Source organism: Cricetulus griseus, chromosome 7 (assembly GCF_003668045.3).
Source record: "Cricetulus griseus strain 17A/GY chromosome 7, alternate assembly CriGri-PICRH-1.0, whole genome shotgun sequence".
Lineage (NCBI taxonomy): Eukaryota > Metazoa > Chordata > Mammalia > Rodentia > Cricetidae > Cricetulus > Cricetulus griseus.
In genome coordinates, this window is record NC_048600.1 from 72,738,678 (window position 1) to 72,757,378 (window position 18,701).

The 18,701-nt window shown below is 42.8% G+C and overlaps 2 protein-coding genes across 2 annotated transcripts; one reads left to right on the forward strand and one right to left on the reverse strand.

Moving 5' to 3' along the window:
* The first annotated feature begins 407 nt into the window (after positions 1-407).
* Positions 408-1,328, forward strand: LOC113830635 (olfactory receptor 2AK2-like). The gene has a single exon (XM_027427405.1). The coding sequence runs from the start codon at positions 408-410 to the stop codon at positions 1,326-1,328; it is 921 nt and encodes a 306-aa protein (XP_027283206.1).
* A 6,476-nt stretch (positions 1,329-7,804) lies between these two features.
* Positions 7,805-8,767, reverse strand: LOC100759404 (olfactory receptor 2T29). Its single transcript, XM_027427411.2, has one exon. It carries the CDS (start codon positions 8,765-8,767, stop codon positions 7,805-7,807), a length of 963 nt encoding a protein of 320 aa, XP_027283212.1.
* Between the last annotated feature and the right edge of the window lie 9,934 nt (positions 8,768-18,701).

Sequence of the window (18,701 nt, forward strand, 5' to 3'; positions counted from 1 at the left end):
AGTTCCCAGCCCTTCAATGTAAAGAGTTTACTGAGAGGAATACAATGTTTTGCAAACAAAGCAGATAAACTAATTTGTTGTTTGCATTTTAATTTTGTAATCCTGAAAAAAAAAAAAACAACTTTGTTTCAATTTCCTCTTACAAAGACCTTGAAAGGGAAGAGTTTGCAGATTTCAAATGTGACAAATGACCAGGAGTAGGGAAGGAGATCCCTTGATTTGATGCATACATTCTGCATTTTTCAACATATGAAAGCTTAATATACAGGACTGGAGAAAGACTGCCCTAGAGCTATTCCAGAAAATCTATTCATGTAATAATTGTCATTTGCTTTCTCCCCAAGGGCAGTCCTCATCAGACCATGCCCTTTCTAGATTGTATCTGTTTTGATGGTTCAGTCTAAGCCATGGAGATTGGAAATCACAGCTGGGGGACAGACTTCATCTTGGTTGGTCTTTTCCAGTATGGCCAGATGGACACTCTCCTCTTCACCATCATCTCCATCCTCTTTGCAGTAGCTCTGATAGGAAACATCACACTGGTCCACCTCATCAGGTTAGACCGTAGACTCCACACCCCCATGTACTTCCTCCTCAGCCAACTCTCCATCATCGACATGATGTACATCTCCACCACCGTGCCCAAGATGGCAGCTAACTTCCTGTCAGACACCAAGACCATTTCCTTTCTGGGCTGTGAGATCCAAGCCTTTGTGTTTCTTAGCCTGGGTGGATCTGAAGCCCTCCTGCTGGGCTTCATGTCCTATGACAGGTATATAGCCATCTGCCAGCCCCTGCACTACCCTGTGCTCATGAGCAGGAAGATCTGCTGCTCCATGGTCACCTGCGCCTGGAGCAGCAGTTCCATCAATGCTTTAGTGCACACGCTATATGCCTTTCAACTTCCATTCTGTGGATCTCGGGTTGTTAACCACTTTTTCTGTGAGGTTCCATCTCTCCTGTCATTGGTGTGTGAAGACACATCTCAATATGAGCACACAATCCTCATGAGTGGCCTGGTCATTCTGCTGCTACCCTTCCTGGCTATTCTAGCTTCCTATGCTCGGGTGTTGGTTGTTGTATTCCAGATGCGCTCAGGGAAGGGACAGACTAGAGCTGTGTCCACCTGCTCCTCCCACCTGACTGTGGCCAGCCTGTTCTATGCCACCACTCTCTCCACCTACACCCAGCCACACTCCCTTCATTCTCCTGCAAGGGACAAGGTGGTGGCTGTGCTTTACTCAATCGTCACTCCTGTTCTGAACCCATTTATCTACAGCCTGCGTAACAAGGAAGTCATGGGGGCCCTGAGAAGACAGATGGGATGATAAATATTGGCACAAAAAATGTAGTTTTGCAATGCCAGGTGGACTGAAGATCTCATTCAAAGCTGGTCATGTAAACAATCCGGGTAGATGTAAAGATCGGTGTTCTGTAAAAGCACAACAGAGACTCAGTTCTCATCATGCTTATATATCTAATGAAGCAACAACACAGAATTTTGTCCTCTTAGTGGTTCCATGGTATTGATGTTTCAAATGGTCCTTTCCAGTATTCTGAAATGCAATCCATAGGAAATAGAATTTACCTAAACATTCAACATAAAGGTCATTTATATAGTGTCTAAGGTAGATAAAGAGAAAATCCTAGCACCTGCTCACTCCACTACTCTCTCCATCAGGGGCCGTTAAATGCAAATATTGCACCCAGGGCCTCCAGCAAAGAATCAGATCAAGAATATGTGGGTAGGAATAAAAATAAAGGCTAATTCATTTATTAAGAAAGCACCAGGGCATGAGGGATGCATCCTTCCTAGCATAGTTACATACCTGAGCCTCTCCAACACTTGTAAATATAGAAGCTTTGGCCATAGAAGAATTGGAGGCTTCCTTTCTCCACCACAATTGCCATTCTGTTGATATTCTCAGCCCCAAGATATATAAGATATACTAAAGAAATGGATAGAAATACTTCCAGAATTATAGTAAATATATCTTATTGCTTGGGTAGGCAACAAGTCAGAGAATTGGGAGGGGAGGCAAATTCCCAAAGAAGTGACTTAAAAGTTTCAAACATAAACCTTGGCACACAATCTTCAAATTGCTTGTTACCACTTAGTTAAAAATAAACACGGGCTCAGCATGTAAAGGCAGCTGCTGTAAAGCCTAGCAACCCGAGTTCAATAGCCAGGACTCACATGGTAGAAGAGAACTGACTCTGACACACTGTCCTCTGACTTCCACCTGCATGCTTTGGCATGCACTCTGTTTTTGGCTGTGTTGGTTCTGGGTCCATGGTAAGGCATACTGCACTGTCACAGGAATATGTAGCTGAAACAGCTCACCTTGTAAAGGACAGGAAACAGAGGACGGGACTAGGGATCAGGTACAACCTTCAAAGGCATTTCACCCTAGGGATGTACTACCTGTTAGCAAACTCTACCCTCCACAATTTCTAACAGTTTCAACAAGGCTCCATCTCCCACATTTCTACAAGCTCTTAAGAGTCTACTCAAAAGTGAACCCATTTTTGGCTTAAACCCCATCAATTCAGTCAGAAGCTTTGCATGAGACTAGACACACCAGAGGTTTGCTTCACTCACCACAGCATCTCTCAAAACAACCAAATTTCTAAGATTGACAATCATGCTGCCACAGATGCTCTTGTAGCAACCTTTTCTGTCTAGGTAGATATAGTAAAAGTTCCCCAGGATACAGTCCAGGATTAAAACTGCTTGACTACAGAGAAGAAAAAAATCCCCTTAATAGAGACAGCCAGATGTATATACAAATAGTCTTAATATCTTTTAAATTAGTTAATTAATTATTTAATCTTATATTCTGGCCACAGTTTTCCACCCCTTCCTTCCTTTCAGTCCCTCTACCCATTCCCACTCTGTCCCCATCCCCTAATCCACTTCTCCTCCATTTCTGTTCTGGAAAGGGCTGGCCTCCCAGGGATGTCCACAAAACATGGCATATCAAGTGATAGTAAGACTAAGAACCTCCCTGTGTATTAGTCTGGGGAAGGAGACCAGAAGTGTAGGGCCCTAAAAGCCAGTAAAAGAATCAGAGGCAGTTCCTGTTCCCACTGTTAGGAGTTCCACAAGAAGACTGAGTAACATATATGCAGAGTGTCTAGGTCAGGCCCATGCAGGCTCCCTGGTTGTCAATTCAGTCTCTGTGAGCCCCTGTGATCCCAGGTTAGTTGATTCTCTGAGTTTTCTTGTGGAATCCCTTATTTCTCTGGATTCTTAAATCCTTTCTCCCCCTCTTCTGAGGTATTTCCTGAACGTCTCCTAATGTTTGGATGTGGGTCTGCATCTGTTTCCATCCGTTGCTGGACGAAGTCACTCTGATAACAATTGGGCTAGACGGCAGTCTAGGAGTACAGCAGACTATCATTAGGCATCATTACACTGACATTTTTGCTTTGTGGACAAGACACCAACAGCACAGACACTGAGATCAACAATTAATAAATGGGACCCCATGAAACTGAAACGCTTCTATAATGCAAAGGACACATCAGAATCAGTCTACCACAAGATCCAGCAGTTCCACTCTTAGGCATATACCTAAAAGAAGCACATTCATACAACGAGGACATCTGTTCAACTATGTTCATAGCAGCATTATTTGTAATAGCCAAAACCTGGAAGCAACCTAGATGCTCCTCAACTGAAGAATGGATACAGAAAATGTGTACATTTACACAACGGAGTACTACTCAGAGGAAAAAAATGGAATATTGTAATTCGCAGGCAAATGGATGGAACTAGAAGAAACCATTCTGAGCGAGGTAACCCAGTCACAAAAAGACAAACATGGTATACACTCACTCATATATGGATTTTACACATAGAGCAAAGGATTACTAGCCTATAATCCACACCACCAGAGAAGCTAGGAAACAAGGAGTACTCTAAAAGAGACATACATGGTCCCCTGTAGAAGGGGAAAGGGACAAAATCTCCTGAGAAAATTGGGAGCATGGGGGAGGGGAGAGGGAGCTAGGAGAATGAGAATGGGAGAAGAGAAGGGGTGAGGAGGACATAAGGGAGCAAGAAGCTTGTGTAGGGGGAAGAATAAAGGAGAGTAAAATACGAGATACCATCAAAGAGGGAGCCAGTATAGTTTTAAAGTGAAATTAGGCACTAAGGAAATGTCCAGAGAACTACAAGGATGACACCAACTAACTATCTAAGCAACAGTGGAGAGGCTACCTTAAATGCCCTCCCCTGATAACAAGATTGACAGCTAATTTATATACCATACTAGAGCCTTCATTCAGCAGCTGATGGAAGTAAAAGCATATACCCACAGCTAAAAACTGAACTGAACTGGAATCCAGTTGCAGAGAAGAAGGAGTGATGAGCAAAGGGATCAAGACCATGCCTGTGAAACGCACAGAAACAGCTGACCTGAGCAAGGGAGAACTCTTGGTCTCGGGACTGATCACTGGAAAACCAGCCTGGAACTGATCCAGACCTCATAAATGTGGGGGTCAGTGATGAGGCTTTGGAAATATATGGGGCCTCTTGTAGTAGATCAGTACTTATCCCTAGCATAGGAATGGACTGTGGGATCCGATTTCACATAGAGGGATACTCCCTCAGCCTAGACACATGGGGGAGGGACTAGGCCTTATCCCAAAAGATATGACAGACTCTGAAGACCCCCCCCCATGGAAAGCTTCACTCTCCCTGGGAAGCAGAAATGGTATTGGATAGATAGAGTGTTAGTGGGGGACAGGGGAGGTGGGGAGGGAGAGGAAATGGGGATTGACATGTAAAACAATCTTGTTTCTAATTTAAATAAAAAAACTAAAAAAAGAGAAAAGATCTTCACTAGCCCCACATCTGACAGAGGGCTAAATTCCAAAGTGTATAAAGAAAACTCAAGAAACTAGACATCATAAAACCAAATAATCCAATTTAAAATGGGTTATAGATCTAAAGAAAGAATTCTCAACAGAAGAATCTCACGTGGCTGTGAAACACTTAAAGAAATGTTCAGCTTCCTCAGCCATCAGAGAAATGCAAATCAAAAAGACTCTGACATTACATCTTATAATTGTCAGAATAGCTAAGATAAAAAACACAAGTAGCAGCTCATGCTGGAAAGGATGTGGAGCAAGGGGAACACTCCTCAATTGCTATGGGAGTGCCAACTTGTACAGTCACTTTAGAAGTCAGTGTGACATTTCCTCAGAAAACTGGGAATCAACATACCACAAGACCCAGCTATACCACTCTTGGGCATATATCCAAAGGCTAGTCAAGCATAACACAAGGGCAGTTGCTCAACTATGTTTGTAACAATTCTATCTGTAATTCCAGAACCTGGAAACCACATAGAAGTCCCTCAACTGAGGAATGGATAACAATGGTGTATTTACACAGTGGCGTATTACTCAGATGTTAAAAATACTGACATCATGGAACTTGCAAGTAAATGAACAAAGTAGAAAAAAGTCATCTTAGTCAGGTAAACCAGACCCACAAAGACATATATGGATATTAACTAAATAAGTGGATATTAACTGTAGAGTAAAGGATAACCATGCTACCATCAACAGACTCAAAGAAGCTAAGTAACCAAGAGGACTCAATGGGTGCCTTAAGAATCTCTCTGGGGAGGGGGAATAGAATAGACATCGTGGGTAGTGCCTTGCTCTTGGAGACTCAACAAAGTCTGGTATACCAAGTTTAGGCAGGACCATGCCCCCCCCCAATCAGGCTGAACAAAGTATCCCACCATATGTAATGGCTCCAAAAAGCCAGTTCCATGTACCCAGAATAAGTCCTGGTCCTACTGCCAGCCACCCCTGTCCCCCAAACAGATCAAGCCACATAACCACACCAACCCTACATTCAGAGGGTTTAGTTCAGTTCCATGTAATTTCTTCAGGTATCAATCTAGAATCCATGAGCTACTACTAGCTGGGGTTGGCTGTCTCTATAGTTTTCCCCCATCATATCTTGACCCACCCCCCTGCTCCTATGATCTCTTCTCCTTGTCTTCAACTGAACTCCAGGAGCTCAGGCCAGTGCTTGGCTGTATTCACTGCATCTACTTCCATCAGTTACTGGATGTAGATTCTATGATGGGAGTTAGGGTGGTCACTAATCTGAATACAGAGGAAGGCCAGTTCAGGCATCCTCTCCATTATGACTAGGAGTCTTAACTGGGGTCATCCTTATGGATTCCTGGGCGTTTCCCTAGCACTAGGTTTTAACCGCATAATGGCCTCCTCAATCATAACATCTCTTTCATTGCTCTCTCACCCTGTACCTCCCTCAATTTGATCATCTCAATCTCTCATGTTCCGATCCCACATCCTCTCCCTTCTACCATCCCCCAGTTTACCCAGGAGTGGATTGGGGTGGGATGGGGGGTTGTTGGGGGGCATTGGAGGATGGGAGGGACAGGGAACTGGGATTGATATGTAAAATGAGACTTTCTAAATTAAACAACTAAATTAAAAAAATAAAAAAACTTGTACACAAACTGAAAACCAAAAGAAAAGGCTATAAATAATATTACTAGGGAAAAGTCATTTAACCACAAAAGTACAGAGTAAGAAAAGAAAGCAGGAGGAATGTACAAGACAATTAAGAAGCAGGAACTGGTGCAAACATGTGCTCTTGTTTATGATATTTCCATGGGTGACAGTGGGTTGCATTATTCAGTTGGAACACATGGAGCCATTGAACAGGTAAAAGATAAAAGCCAAAATGATGCCTGGATTAAACCCATCTCACCAATTAATTCAGCTACCAGCATTCCTGTTGGCAGCTCACAACCATCTGTAGATCAAGCTCCAGAAGCTCTGATGACCTCTTCTGGCCTCTGTTGACACTGCCCTCATATGCACATTCACACAGTTCCCCCACACACACATACATATATCCACATAGCACACACTCAGACACACACACTCACACAGAGACACACACATATGTACACACACTCAAGCACACATGCACACACTGCACACACAAATATATATATATATATATATATAGAGAGAGAGAGAGAGAGAGAAAGAGAGAGAGAGAGAGATGCACAAACACACAGACACAAACATATGCATGTGTACACAAAAACACAGACACACACACAAACACACACACACACACACACACACACACACACACACACATATATATATATATATATATAAACAAATGTACACAGACACACACACAAACACATATACCCTTAAAAATAAAATCTTTGTTTGAAAGCACAAGAAAATGGTGTGATTACTGAATTCCAGTAAGTGTTACAAGAGTCATAACAATTCTCCAACTGTTCCAGATGTTAAGGAAGAGGAATACATCCCAAACCCTCACAAGGAGCTGATACTGTTCTGATACACACAGCAAGGAAGCACATAACAAAAACCATGGAGTTATATCTAAGATAAATATTTATGACAACTTCTACCAGAATACTGACAAATTATATTTATGCCCCATTAACATTGCCCACTATGACCAAATGGGACACATCCCAGGAATGCCAGCTTTTTTAATACCTATAGAAAAGAAAGGAATGAAACCCATACAATTGTGTCAATATACATAGCAAATCTATTTCACTGAGTCAGCATTAGCTTCTAATAAAATATCTTAGCAAACCAGAGGCATAACGTCCATATTCCTGCACAATAAAGGTCCATGATGAGAGGATACATCATTCTTTCAGGCATCTGAGCATCATACAAATGACATAAGAATGAACCTGGGTCAAAAGATGTGTAGAGGAAAAGAAAGGAAACCATTCATCCAAATGACTTATTTTACTGTTTCTTGAAAGAGAGTTCTCACACCCAACAATTTCTTCAGAGCCTCTGTGACATTCTTATTCCGGAGACTGTAGATTAGTGGGTTCAGCAAAGGAGTGAGTATCGTGTAAAATGCAGACACCACCATGTCCTTCTCAGGGGTGTGGAAGGAGGCAGGGAGCATGTAGGTGTAGACAGCAGCTCCATAGAAGAGGATGACCACAGTCATGTGGGAGGAGCAGGTGGCAAGGGCCTTCTTCCTGCCCTCTGCAGAGTTCATCCTTATAACTGTGAGGAGGATGGATGAATAGGAGCTTGAGATGACTGTCACAGGGATGAGAAGCATGAGCACACAGCACAGGTACATGAGGGTCTCATAGAGCCAGGTGTCTGAGCAGGAGAGCTTTGTCACAGCAGGGACCTCACAGAAGAAGTGATGGATCTCCCGGGATCCACAGAATGGGAAGGTCATGGTGACAGGAGTGAGTATGAAGCCATCCAAGGATCCCAGGAACCAACAGACAGACATCAGGAGGAGACGCACCCTTTGGTTCATGAGGACAGGATACCTGAGTGGATGGCAGATGGCCACATAGCGGTCATAAGACATGGCAGCCAAAAGGAAAAATTCTGAACCTCCTAGTGTTGCATAGAGGAACATTTGCATCCCACAGGCAGCAGCTGAGATCTTGTGGCTCCCCAGGACCTGGTCCATGAGCATTTTGGGCACAGTGACAGAAATGTATATCATGTCCATGAGAGACAACTGGCTGATGAAAAAGTACATGGGTGTGTGGAGGCGGGTGTCAGAGTGTATCAGAAGGATCAGGAGGCCATTGCCAGACAAGGCCATCAGGAAAACCACAAATATGACCACAGCAAGCAGAGCAGGGTGTTTGGATTGACTAAAGAATCCCATCAGGGTGAAATCTGACTGTCTGGTATAGTTGCTTATCCAGTTGGTGAAGTTCATGTGTGTCTCCTAGGCAACCAAGAACGCTTTGGGGTTAGTGTCATCATGTGTCCCTAGGAATGAATACTCAGTGATGGTTTCCTAACCTGACTAGGTACCAGAGGAAGTTCCCTGGGCCTGGATATCTGAGGATTGCATATTACACATAGTTCAATCAATTTTTTGAAAACTTAAAATTCACATCTTGGTCAGAACCATTGGTGATTCAGGACACATTTTATATATTTCAAGGTCATGAACTTTCCTAACAACACACAGTGTCTTCTGTCAAGTACTATAAACTTGAGGAATGCTGCCCCAGCTTAACACAAATAGTGACTAAGTGACAAAAAACATAAAATCAAAATTATTTTGAAAATATTTGTTTTAAAAATAAACCTTGCAATTGGAATCTTAAAAACTCTGAGGTGTGTTTCATATAAAAAACACTTTTAAAAGTTATAACTTAAAGAGGAAATTTCAGCAGATGGACTTCCTGGATCCCCAAGATATGCCTTCTCTAAGAATTTCTGGGCTGCTTGAAGAAACTTTGCCTTCACACAAGCAGGACCAATGCTCAGAACCCTAAGAGATTTCAGCAAGGAAACCATTCAATGGACAAATAATGCCCCCATTCCAGCTGTCACTCAATCCAGTAGTGCTCCATATGCTACCTAAAATAATGTTACTGATAATAATGGTGGTGGTGGCGATGATGTTGATAACTTTGATTTCTGATTTGGCCAAGGTTAACTAAGCAAAATGATGAAAGTCTTTCAATATCACAGGGTTAAAAATAGCTGTGCACGTACCACTGTGTTAAGATCTCACCAACCTGGAGGGCCGTCTTAGACATGGGTAATATTGTTGTATTATGGGGTACATTACTTTTGTTCTACAGTTGAAATATTGTGAACATATGTAAGAATTTGGTTTAAAAATAATAAGGAAGAGAATTTCAAATAAATAATGTTTACAGCCTACTTAAAGAAAACTTTGTATTTGATATTTCTGTATATGTATAAGTGCACTTATTTTGTATAAATGTATAAAAACTTTAAATGTGTTTAGATAAACATTCATATGAACTTAGAAATTTAAAAAGAATTACATAACATATTACCCCTGGTTGGCAGTTAAGAGAACAGCTCACCTGTGTAAGATCTCAGCTTCTCCAAGTTCACCTCCTCACAGGTCCCACCATTTGCTCTAACTCTATAGGACCCAGAGGTGACTGTGCTCACAGACCAGGCCAGGCTGTGCTTGCAGCACCATCTGCTTTGTGGACTGTCACAGTCTCTATCTCATGGGGTCCAGAAAGCAGAGAGAAAACTGAGCAACACTGAGATGCCACTGGCACGAGCTCCCTGTGCTCCATGCTCACAGCCTGTCACTGCACGGGACTCTGAACACAAGTCAAGGAGACTTTGAACTTGATGGTCCTTAAATAGGCCCCTGTCAGTCTGTGCAGGACAAGATGTAAATATGAAGTCAAATGTTTTAATGGCTGAAATATGAGTAAAAGCAACAGGCACAAATTATACCTAGCCCTTCTGAAGCCAGCTAAAGCTTATGACATCTCTTCTCCTTCAAAAGATTTGATTTTTCAACTTAAAATATTTATGTTTATTTTAATGTCTGTGTATTTTGACTACATGTATGAGTGTGTGTGTGTGCGTGCGTGCGTGCGTGCGTGCGTGCGTGCGTGCGTGCGTGCGTGCGTGCGTGTGTGTGTGTGTGTGTGTGTGTGTGTGTGTACGTACTCGCATGCGTGCGTGTGTACTACATAGGTCACTATTGCCAAAGATGGGCAGTGGAGGGTGTTGGATCCTCTAGAAACCATTGCAGATGGTTGTGAGCTGCCATGTGGGTGTTGAGAGTTGAACCTAGGTTCTGAAAGAGAAACAAGAGTTCTTAACTCTTGATCCATCCCTCCAGCCCCTTCTGATTCCAGAATTTGTAAATGTTGAGTTATGGTAGCTCTCACACACAGCACAAATATCTCCTCTTCCTGAGACTAGTTTAGCTGTGGTCACACAGCAGGGGGAGGTCAGAAAGAACTGAAAGCTCTAAAGGTGTTTACACCTTTGTGAGAGTTCCCTAAACTACTCCTGCTACTGACTGGTTAAAACCCTGTGCTGTCTGTGATGCCCAGGAAGCTAAGAGAGCTGCTGGATCCCAATGCCTCCTTAAAATGTTGGGCACATTGGAGGCACGTTGTAGAAGATGGATGGAAGACATACAGAGAGATGATAAATAGATGCACAGATAAACAGGCAGACACACAGATTTCCTTTCTACCAAAATTTCTTTGGCAGATAGAGACTATCTTCTGTTCAATATTTAAACATTCCAAAAGAGTTCAGAAACTAAAAACGGTTTGGTTTATATGTGTGCATGGTAGATCTCAGGTCAGGGCAGTGGCCACCATATAGAAATCTAAACACTAGGGTGGACAGAGGACATAAGAAACCTGGGTCCTGTGCTGGTCAAATCAGCACTGCACTTTGTCAAATGGGAGTTTCTGACATCAAGATACCTAGGACACCAGGAGGACTTCGATCACAGTGTCTAGGCACACACGGGGCTTGCAGCCTGGTCAGTGCTGTTTCAGCTCTCCAGTTTGCATCTGGTGTGGACAGCCAGATGCAGCTTCAGGCTGGGATCCCTAACAGCACTGGGAGAGTGACCACAGACTACTGGAGGCAGCAGCATCAGAGTCTGTTCTGAAGCCATCCTACAGCACTTCTCCCCAGGAGACTGAGTTACTTACTTTATTTCCTTCCTTTTCAGAGGAAAACTCAGATTTCAGAGTGTGCACATAATATGAAACAACCAACTGACAAAAGATGCACATTTCACTATTTTGGAGGACAAAGAGCATGCCCCTTCCTCAGTTCTCTTGGAAACCCCATTCCTCTCTGTAGTCGGCAGTTCAGTCTAGACTGCTGCTCTCATCGTTGAAACATAGGATGAGCATGTAATTCTTAGTGTCATTGTCACACTCTGTAAGCTTGCAGTTCCATGACTGCTAATGAACACTGTAAGACTAGTTGAGAAGTCAACATACATGTTCTAAGAGGCTGAGAACAAAACATGCTAAGTCTGTTGCATTAAATGAATAGTATTTGAAGTGTTTGGAAGAAAATACATGCTCTTTTCTGCCAGAAATAAAAAAAAGATAAAGGAAACTCAAAGGTATACAGTCAGGAACTACTAGAAGTTTCAGAGAGCAGATGTAAAGTTGATAACAGTGGGTGCTGTGCAGTACCCCCTCAGATCTAACTCACCCCAGATGCTGCAGGCAGCCTTGGTCACATGAGCCAAGGAGCAGTAGCTGGTTAAGAGCTCAAGGAGTAGGAGGGGAGTGATGTCATCCCTGACTGGACTCTGCTCATTAAGGGCTGATGTGGCAGGTTTTTGTCAATAATGTTCCTTGGAGACTTGAAGATGTAATTAATAGAGCTAAAAAAAAAAAGAAGCTAAGAGACATCTCTATTACAAGGCTGTGGTTTTGTCCTTGTGCTTTTTCTCAATCTCTCAGGTTAGTAAAAATGTAATTGTAACCAGAATTGACAATCTGAAATTTGAACACTGTAGATAAATATCAAGCATGAGATAGAGAAGTCGGGTAATACATGGCCAAAGAGTTAGGCATGTGTCAGAGTTGGTTTATTCTCTCTCTCTCTCTCTCTCTCTCTCTCTCTCTCTCTCTCTCTCTCTCTCTCTCTCGTGTGTGTGTGTGTGTGTGTGTGTGTGTGTGTGTGTGTGTGTGTGTGTGTGTGTTCTTATAAACTTCCAGTAGACAGGTTGGAGAAATGGCTCAGCCTTTAAATGCTAGGCTCACAGCCAAAAATTAAACTTCCAGTAGTTTTCAGAGGTGTGGACTCTCAATTTGGAATTCAGCTTCTTAGGAATAGACAGTGCTCCTTACTAGTGTCTAACAGACTCACCCAGAGGTCCCATCCCTCATCTGCCATCTTGTTCTCTCCCTATCACAGCATCCCTATGGGATAAGTCACAAGTCATGTTCTTTAGAGCTGCATGGAACTTAAATGCTTGTTTCATTGTAAACAGTGACATTGCAAATTACAGAACAATTTACAAGTACAAATGACTTCAGTGAAAATGTAAATATTTATGTTACAGTCACCTGGACAAAATCCATAGTCTTCAGAGTCCACACATTCTGATCAGGAAATATGGAGAAACAAAGCTGTACTCACCTTTCTCCCTGCTAGCTGGCTTTCCTTGTACCATGAGTGCCATGTAGGCTTTGGGGACAGAAAAGTCAGCAGTTGTCTACAAGGTAGCTCCTGGTGCTGTGAAAGCTAGCCAGCAGGGAGAAGACTTCCTGGCCATCACTAGTTTGATTTTTCCATGTCTTGTGCACACTGTGTGTGGTGTCTTCTGCAGTAAGGTCTTACCATCAAGTTCTAGGAGGTGACCAAGAGCAATGGCACCAGCCTGTGTAGTGTTGAGGGTCTCCAGGACACGCATGAGAAACAAGTCAATAAAAGATATCCCACACAGGGCACTGGGATGTTGGGCAGTCCATGGCTTCTGGAAGCCATCTCTTGTGAAGAGTATGTACATCCCCATAAATATATGAAGAAGAATAACAAGCCTTTTCATATGGCCTTTCCAAACATCCTTAGTGTTAGATGCTCCCTTCTTGCCCTTGCTCTCAGCACTTTCCCCACTTCAAATTCCTTCCCCATCATTCTTCTGTCCTTTGCCCCACTGTATTCTCCTCTCCCCATCCCCTAAGATCATTCTCTCCCTTCTCACCAATCAGCACTTCCTAGTTCCCTGTATTCTGCAGATTTGCAAATTAAACACACAAATTGAAATATTCAATGCTATGATCCACAGATGAGAGAGATCAGTTGACGTTTGTTGAAAACAAAAATCATAAATACGAAACAGATGCTCACACTGAGAACCAGTTACACAGTTCATAATCCCGTGACAATAATGTGCATCCATATGGCAGTTCTTAAGAAAATTTCTTGCTCATAAGATATCTAATGTATTGCAGTAGTCTGTTTGAATCTGTCAGTATTCTAAGACTAACCATTAATAATTTTGGTCACATACAAACTGAGATTCTTCTTTTAGTAGAGTGCACAGAGGCCTGGATGCCTGAGGGATGACTGAATACCTGGCTGGGTCTGGCCAGTGAGTGGTTTCCTCTCCCCATGGTCTTCCTGATCACTGGGACCAACGTGCAAGATGAGGCTGCTCCACAAAGAACAGAACTTCTCAGTGTCACACAATCCTCAGGGTAAAGGGGCTCCATGTGGCTCAGATTAGTTTGCTACATTATTTTCAATTCACTTTCTGGGTATTTGTCATATGGATTATATCTCTGAAGTATTTAAAAGTCCAAGTTGTATCCTTATCCCATAGAGGTTCAGACTTATTTCACAGCTCAAGTTATAATAAATCCTCAAAATAAGTTTGATTTCCCGTTGGGAGAGCTGGTTTGTGATAATTTAGGACAGTGATCCTACAGACTGTGGTCCTCTGGATAAAGGACGCTGTAAGTGACATGGATATTTCAGCACCCTGAAATGTGGCAGTTTTACTAGAAGTTATAATGATCTAACTGCAGATATTAATTCTGTTTTGAAATTGTTTTAAATACAGGGAAATGACAAACCTCAGATCTTCAGGCCCAGGGACCTTCCTCTGTTAGCACAGTCGCGTTAGGGCACACATCACTGAATATTCATTCCCAGACTCACGTGACTCTGCCCCCAAAGCATTCTTGGTTTCCTAGGAGACATCCATGGCCATCTGGATTTGCAACTACACTGGAAAGTCAGATTTCACCCTGGTTGGATTGTTCAGTCAATCCAAACACCCTGCTCTGCTTGCTGTGGTCAAGTTTGTGGTTTTCCTGATGACCTTGTCTGGAATGCCCCCCTGATCCTTCTGTACACTCTGACTCCCGAACTCACACACCATGTACTTTCTCATCAGTCATTTGTTCCTTTATGTGACACTAGCAGTCCAGAACTTTCCCTGCTGGCTGCCCTGTCTTATGACCATTGTATGGTTACAGTTTCTGTTAAGTGCTTTAAGGGCATACTGATAGACAAAACAAACCCCTTTTTTCTGTCAAGTCTTAAGAGTCTGTTCCTCCAAGGTCATTTAGACTAGGAAGGAGGTCCCGAGTCCTTTACCCTCTCGTTTACCAATTGTGCAAAGATTTGGGGATGGGTCAGGGCCTTTCTGTCTGTGGCCTCTTTCGGAAGCATCGGGAGTTTGTCCCTCAGTATCACTCTCTTCATTGTAGAATGTACACTGATTATCATCCACTCCTTGGACCCCAGTAGCCTCTTGATCACACAGACTGGTGATTACTAGAACTGTGAGAGCTTTTGATAGATGCAGCCCCAAGAGACCTAGAGACCTGGAAGGACCAGGGTAAAAAGTACTGCCCCTTTAATCCCTCTGTCCACATGGGAGTAGGCTCCAAGTGGGTTCATAGGTACCCAGAAATCAGTTACAAGAGTCTGGTCTGGTATTTTTGAATTTTGTATAATATTTGGAGAGGAGAACACTTTTTGTCCACTAAGTCAGCCCTTTTAGATGTTTCCAAGAGCAGGTTAGTAAATAACTTTCAATAACTCTAATGATTTAAATAAATGTTTGATTGAACTTTGACCTAAAAATTTTGATTAACATCACTTAATGATCTTTACACACATAAGGTACTCAGACCTTCTGTGACCTGTTGAGGATTTTCAGCTTGTTCTTTAATGTTTTATTCTGGAAACAGTTAGCCATCTTAATTTAGATAGAAGTCATATCAAATGGAAATCATCTTTTAACTAAAAATGTCTTCATAACTACTTCCTTGTATCATTTGCCTCTCTGAAGAAAAATGCACAAATAAAGCTGAATTCTTATTTGGAGGGAGCCAGTTACTGGGACAACAGTGAAGGGTTGAAGAACACTTGAAGGATTCAGAATTGGAAGCTGCCCTTCTTTGGTCTCACTAACTGCTATAACTGAAGCTGTAAACAGCTATGTGACACTTGTGAGCCTCACTGAAACCCTGTGATCCTTACAACACTCTGAACATGAAGAAGAAAGACTTCCTAGCCAATTCTCTGCAGAAGGAACAGGGGAGATGCACACACAGTGACAGCTTGTTTCCCACTGCATCCCCAGGGACAACAGTCAGCTCTGTGCATTTGTGGGCAGACTGTACTGTGCATCGGCTTCCCTTATTTCCATTACCCGTTTTATTGCATTTCTATGACACATCACTTTGTGGCATGGGATCATAACTTGTTAATTAATTACATAGGCTTTGATTATATCATGAGACTGGTATTTTTATTCTCTTCCCCAACAAAGATTCTCATGAATCAGTTTCCAGGACTCTACAAAGCCTTCACATTTCAAGCTGAAGAAGTTCATGCAGGACATTGGTCACACAGGAGTGACAATCTGTTGGACAGGCAGGAGACATTGGGGTGGAATGCTGGCAGCTACGTGTGTCCCTTTCTGTGCATTAGATGCTCGATTCTCTGAATCTACTGGTGGCCCTGTTTCCACACCATGCAGCACCCAAGACATCCATATTCTAATAGTGCTGATCAGCAGCCTTAGGTGCTGGATGCAGCCTGGAGTCCCAAAGAGCCTCTGTCACCTGCAGTTGGTGCAGATGCCCCAGACCAGCAGCAACAGGGAGAGACCCTTTTCTTTCCCCTCCCTGCCAAAGTCCACACAGGGTCAGCACTCAAACCAAGTGTGAAGGAGTCAAGAGACTGCCCCATATACAGCTAAAGCCCTGGGAGCCTGAGATGTCTGAGCTCAGGAGTGTGGCCTGATGAACAGAGGACACTGTGTGGCCAGAGGATGGAATGAGAACACCAACACCACATGGGAACATGATCAGAAGCCTTTAGCATTCAGAAAAAGTTCAGAGCAATTTGTCTGCAGGATCAAGAGTGCAGAAGTAGATCCATCTTCTTCCCTGTTTTACACCATCACCGACTACACAGTTTACACTTCACAGATGTCTGCAGTTTAAGTGGAGGTGTGACTTCCTAAAGTGTGACTTCTGTTCAGCTGATGGCAATATAAATATTCAGATTTTCATCAAAGCTATTTGAACTTGTAGGTCATTCTATAATCTTCAGGTCACTATTTAAAATGAAATGAACATTTTAACTGAATGCACTTCTAAAGAATGTGGCTTCTGATTGACTGCAGAACACAGGGATGAAGTGATGGTGACAGGCAAGATGACACATGAAGAATGGGGCCTCATAGTTAGTCTGTAACATACTCATAAGGGGAATTGAACCCCAAGGTTTGGACTCCACAGCTATGAAATTTAAAGTGTGACAAAAACTACTGAAAGTTTATATGAACGCACGCGCGCGCGCGCGCGCGCACACACACACACACACACACACACACACACACACACACACAGGAGGGAGGAGGCAGGGGGACTGAGGAAGGAATAGAATTCTGTATAGTGTACTAGAGGCAGGGAATACAATCACTGACTCATGTTGGACATGATTATTATTTATGATTGCTCTTTTCCTTTTGTCACAGCGACTGCATTTTAAACCTCTAACCCCTGGGCTATTAAGGCTGTAGCCTGGTGCGGGGATTCTGTTCCCCCAGACAATGGCTCTGCTGCTGCTGCTAAAGGCAGCCTTAAATCTCTATCATTCTAATAAAACTTGAGATTCAAAGGCTAGGGTGAAAAACCTGCGAGCTCAGAGAGTTAGAGTAGCCACTGGCTAACTTTCTCTCTTGGTTGGTGTTCCTGGAACCTCTCTCCTTCCACACCACCCCAACTAAAAAACCCAGGCTAAGCTCCCCCTGATATTTCCTGTCAACTAGTTGCTAACACAGCCTCTCTGAGCCCAGGTTAATTTTTTTAATTAAAGAAAATGAAACACATCGTTACATAGTTAAATGAAGCATAGACAAATATAACACATCTTTGTCTAGTTAAACACATAACCCTTAACATATGATGGTGAAATTCCAGGCCATTGTTAACACTGGCTGTGACTTTCCACTTTAACAAAACTGAAGGTAAATGAGGCCGTGGCAGTGGTTTCCATCGCCATCCCTGGCTGCCTTAGTTACATTCTTCTTTAAAGTCCCAATGGGGAGTTATTAACAACACCTTTATCCAGGAATGAGCAGGGTCCAGCTAGGGATGACGTCACTTGCCTCCGGATCCTTGTGCACTTAAAGAACTGCTGTCCCTTGTCCCATATAACCTAGGCTGCAGCTGCATCTGATGGTGAGTGGCCCGACAGGAGAGAAGGCACAGCACAGGGTGGACGCTAGACAGTCTGTTTGTTCTTCAAGGGGTGTGTTGATCATTTATTGTCTATCTTTTATGCAGAAGAAAAAATTCTCTCTTTTTTTCCTGTTTTGGGACAGGGTTTCTCTGTGCATCCCTGGCTGTCCTGAACTTGCTTTGTAGACCAGGCTGGCCTTAAAACTGTGAGATCTATAAGATCTATATGCCTCTGCCTCCCTAGTGCTGGGATAAAATGTGTGCACTACCACACCCAGCTCCTAAAGCTTACAGTTAGTAAGCTTCCTTACTGAGATTTTTATCTAAGTTACTAATGAAGCAAAATGTTTTACATACACACACACACACTGACACACACACACCACACTGGCCTTGATTTCATTGCTGATCCCCCGGCCCCAGTCTCACAAGTTCTAGGATTATAGTAGGCATCTGCCAACACACCCACCCATCCTTATGTATTATTAGTGTTCATATTACAATCCATCAGTTTCCATAATGTATCTTTTGTGGATTATTTACCTTCAATTGTGGGTAATATTTGAGGGTTACAATAATTCCAAAATAATTTTCTTAATCTTACTCATGTCTCATCATATGAAGGAGACCGTGGGTGATCTAAACACAAAGCATACAATC

Bases quoted from the DNA above. Each gene is read 5' to 3' on its own strand.
- LOC113830635 (XM_027427405.1), top strand. From the start codon at position 408: ATGGAGATTGGAAATCACAGCTGGGGGACAGACTTCATCTTGGTTGGT.
- LOC100759404 (XM_027427411.2), bottom strand. From the start codon at position 8,767: ATGAACTTCACCAACTGGATAAGCAACTATACCAGACAGTCAGATTTC.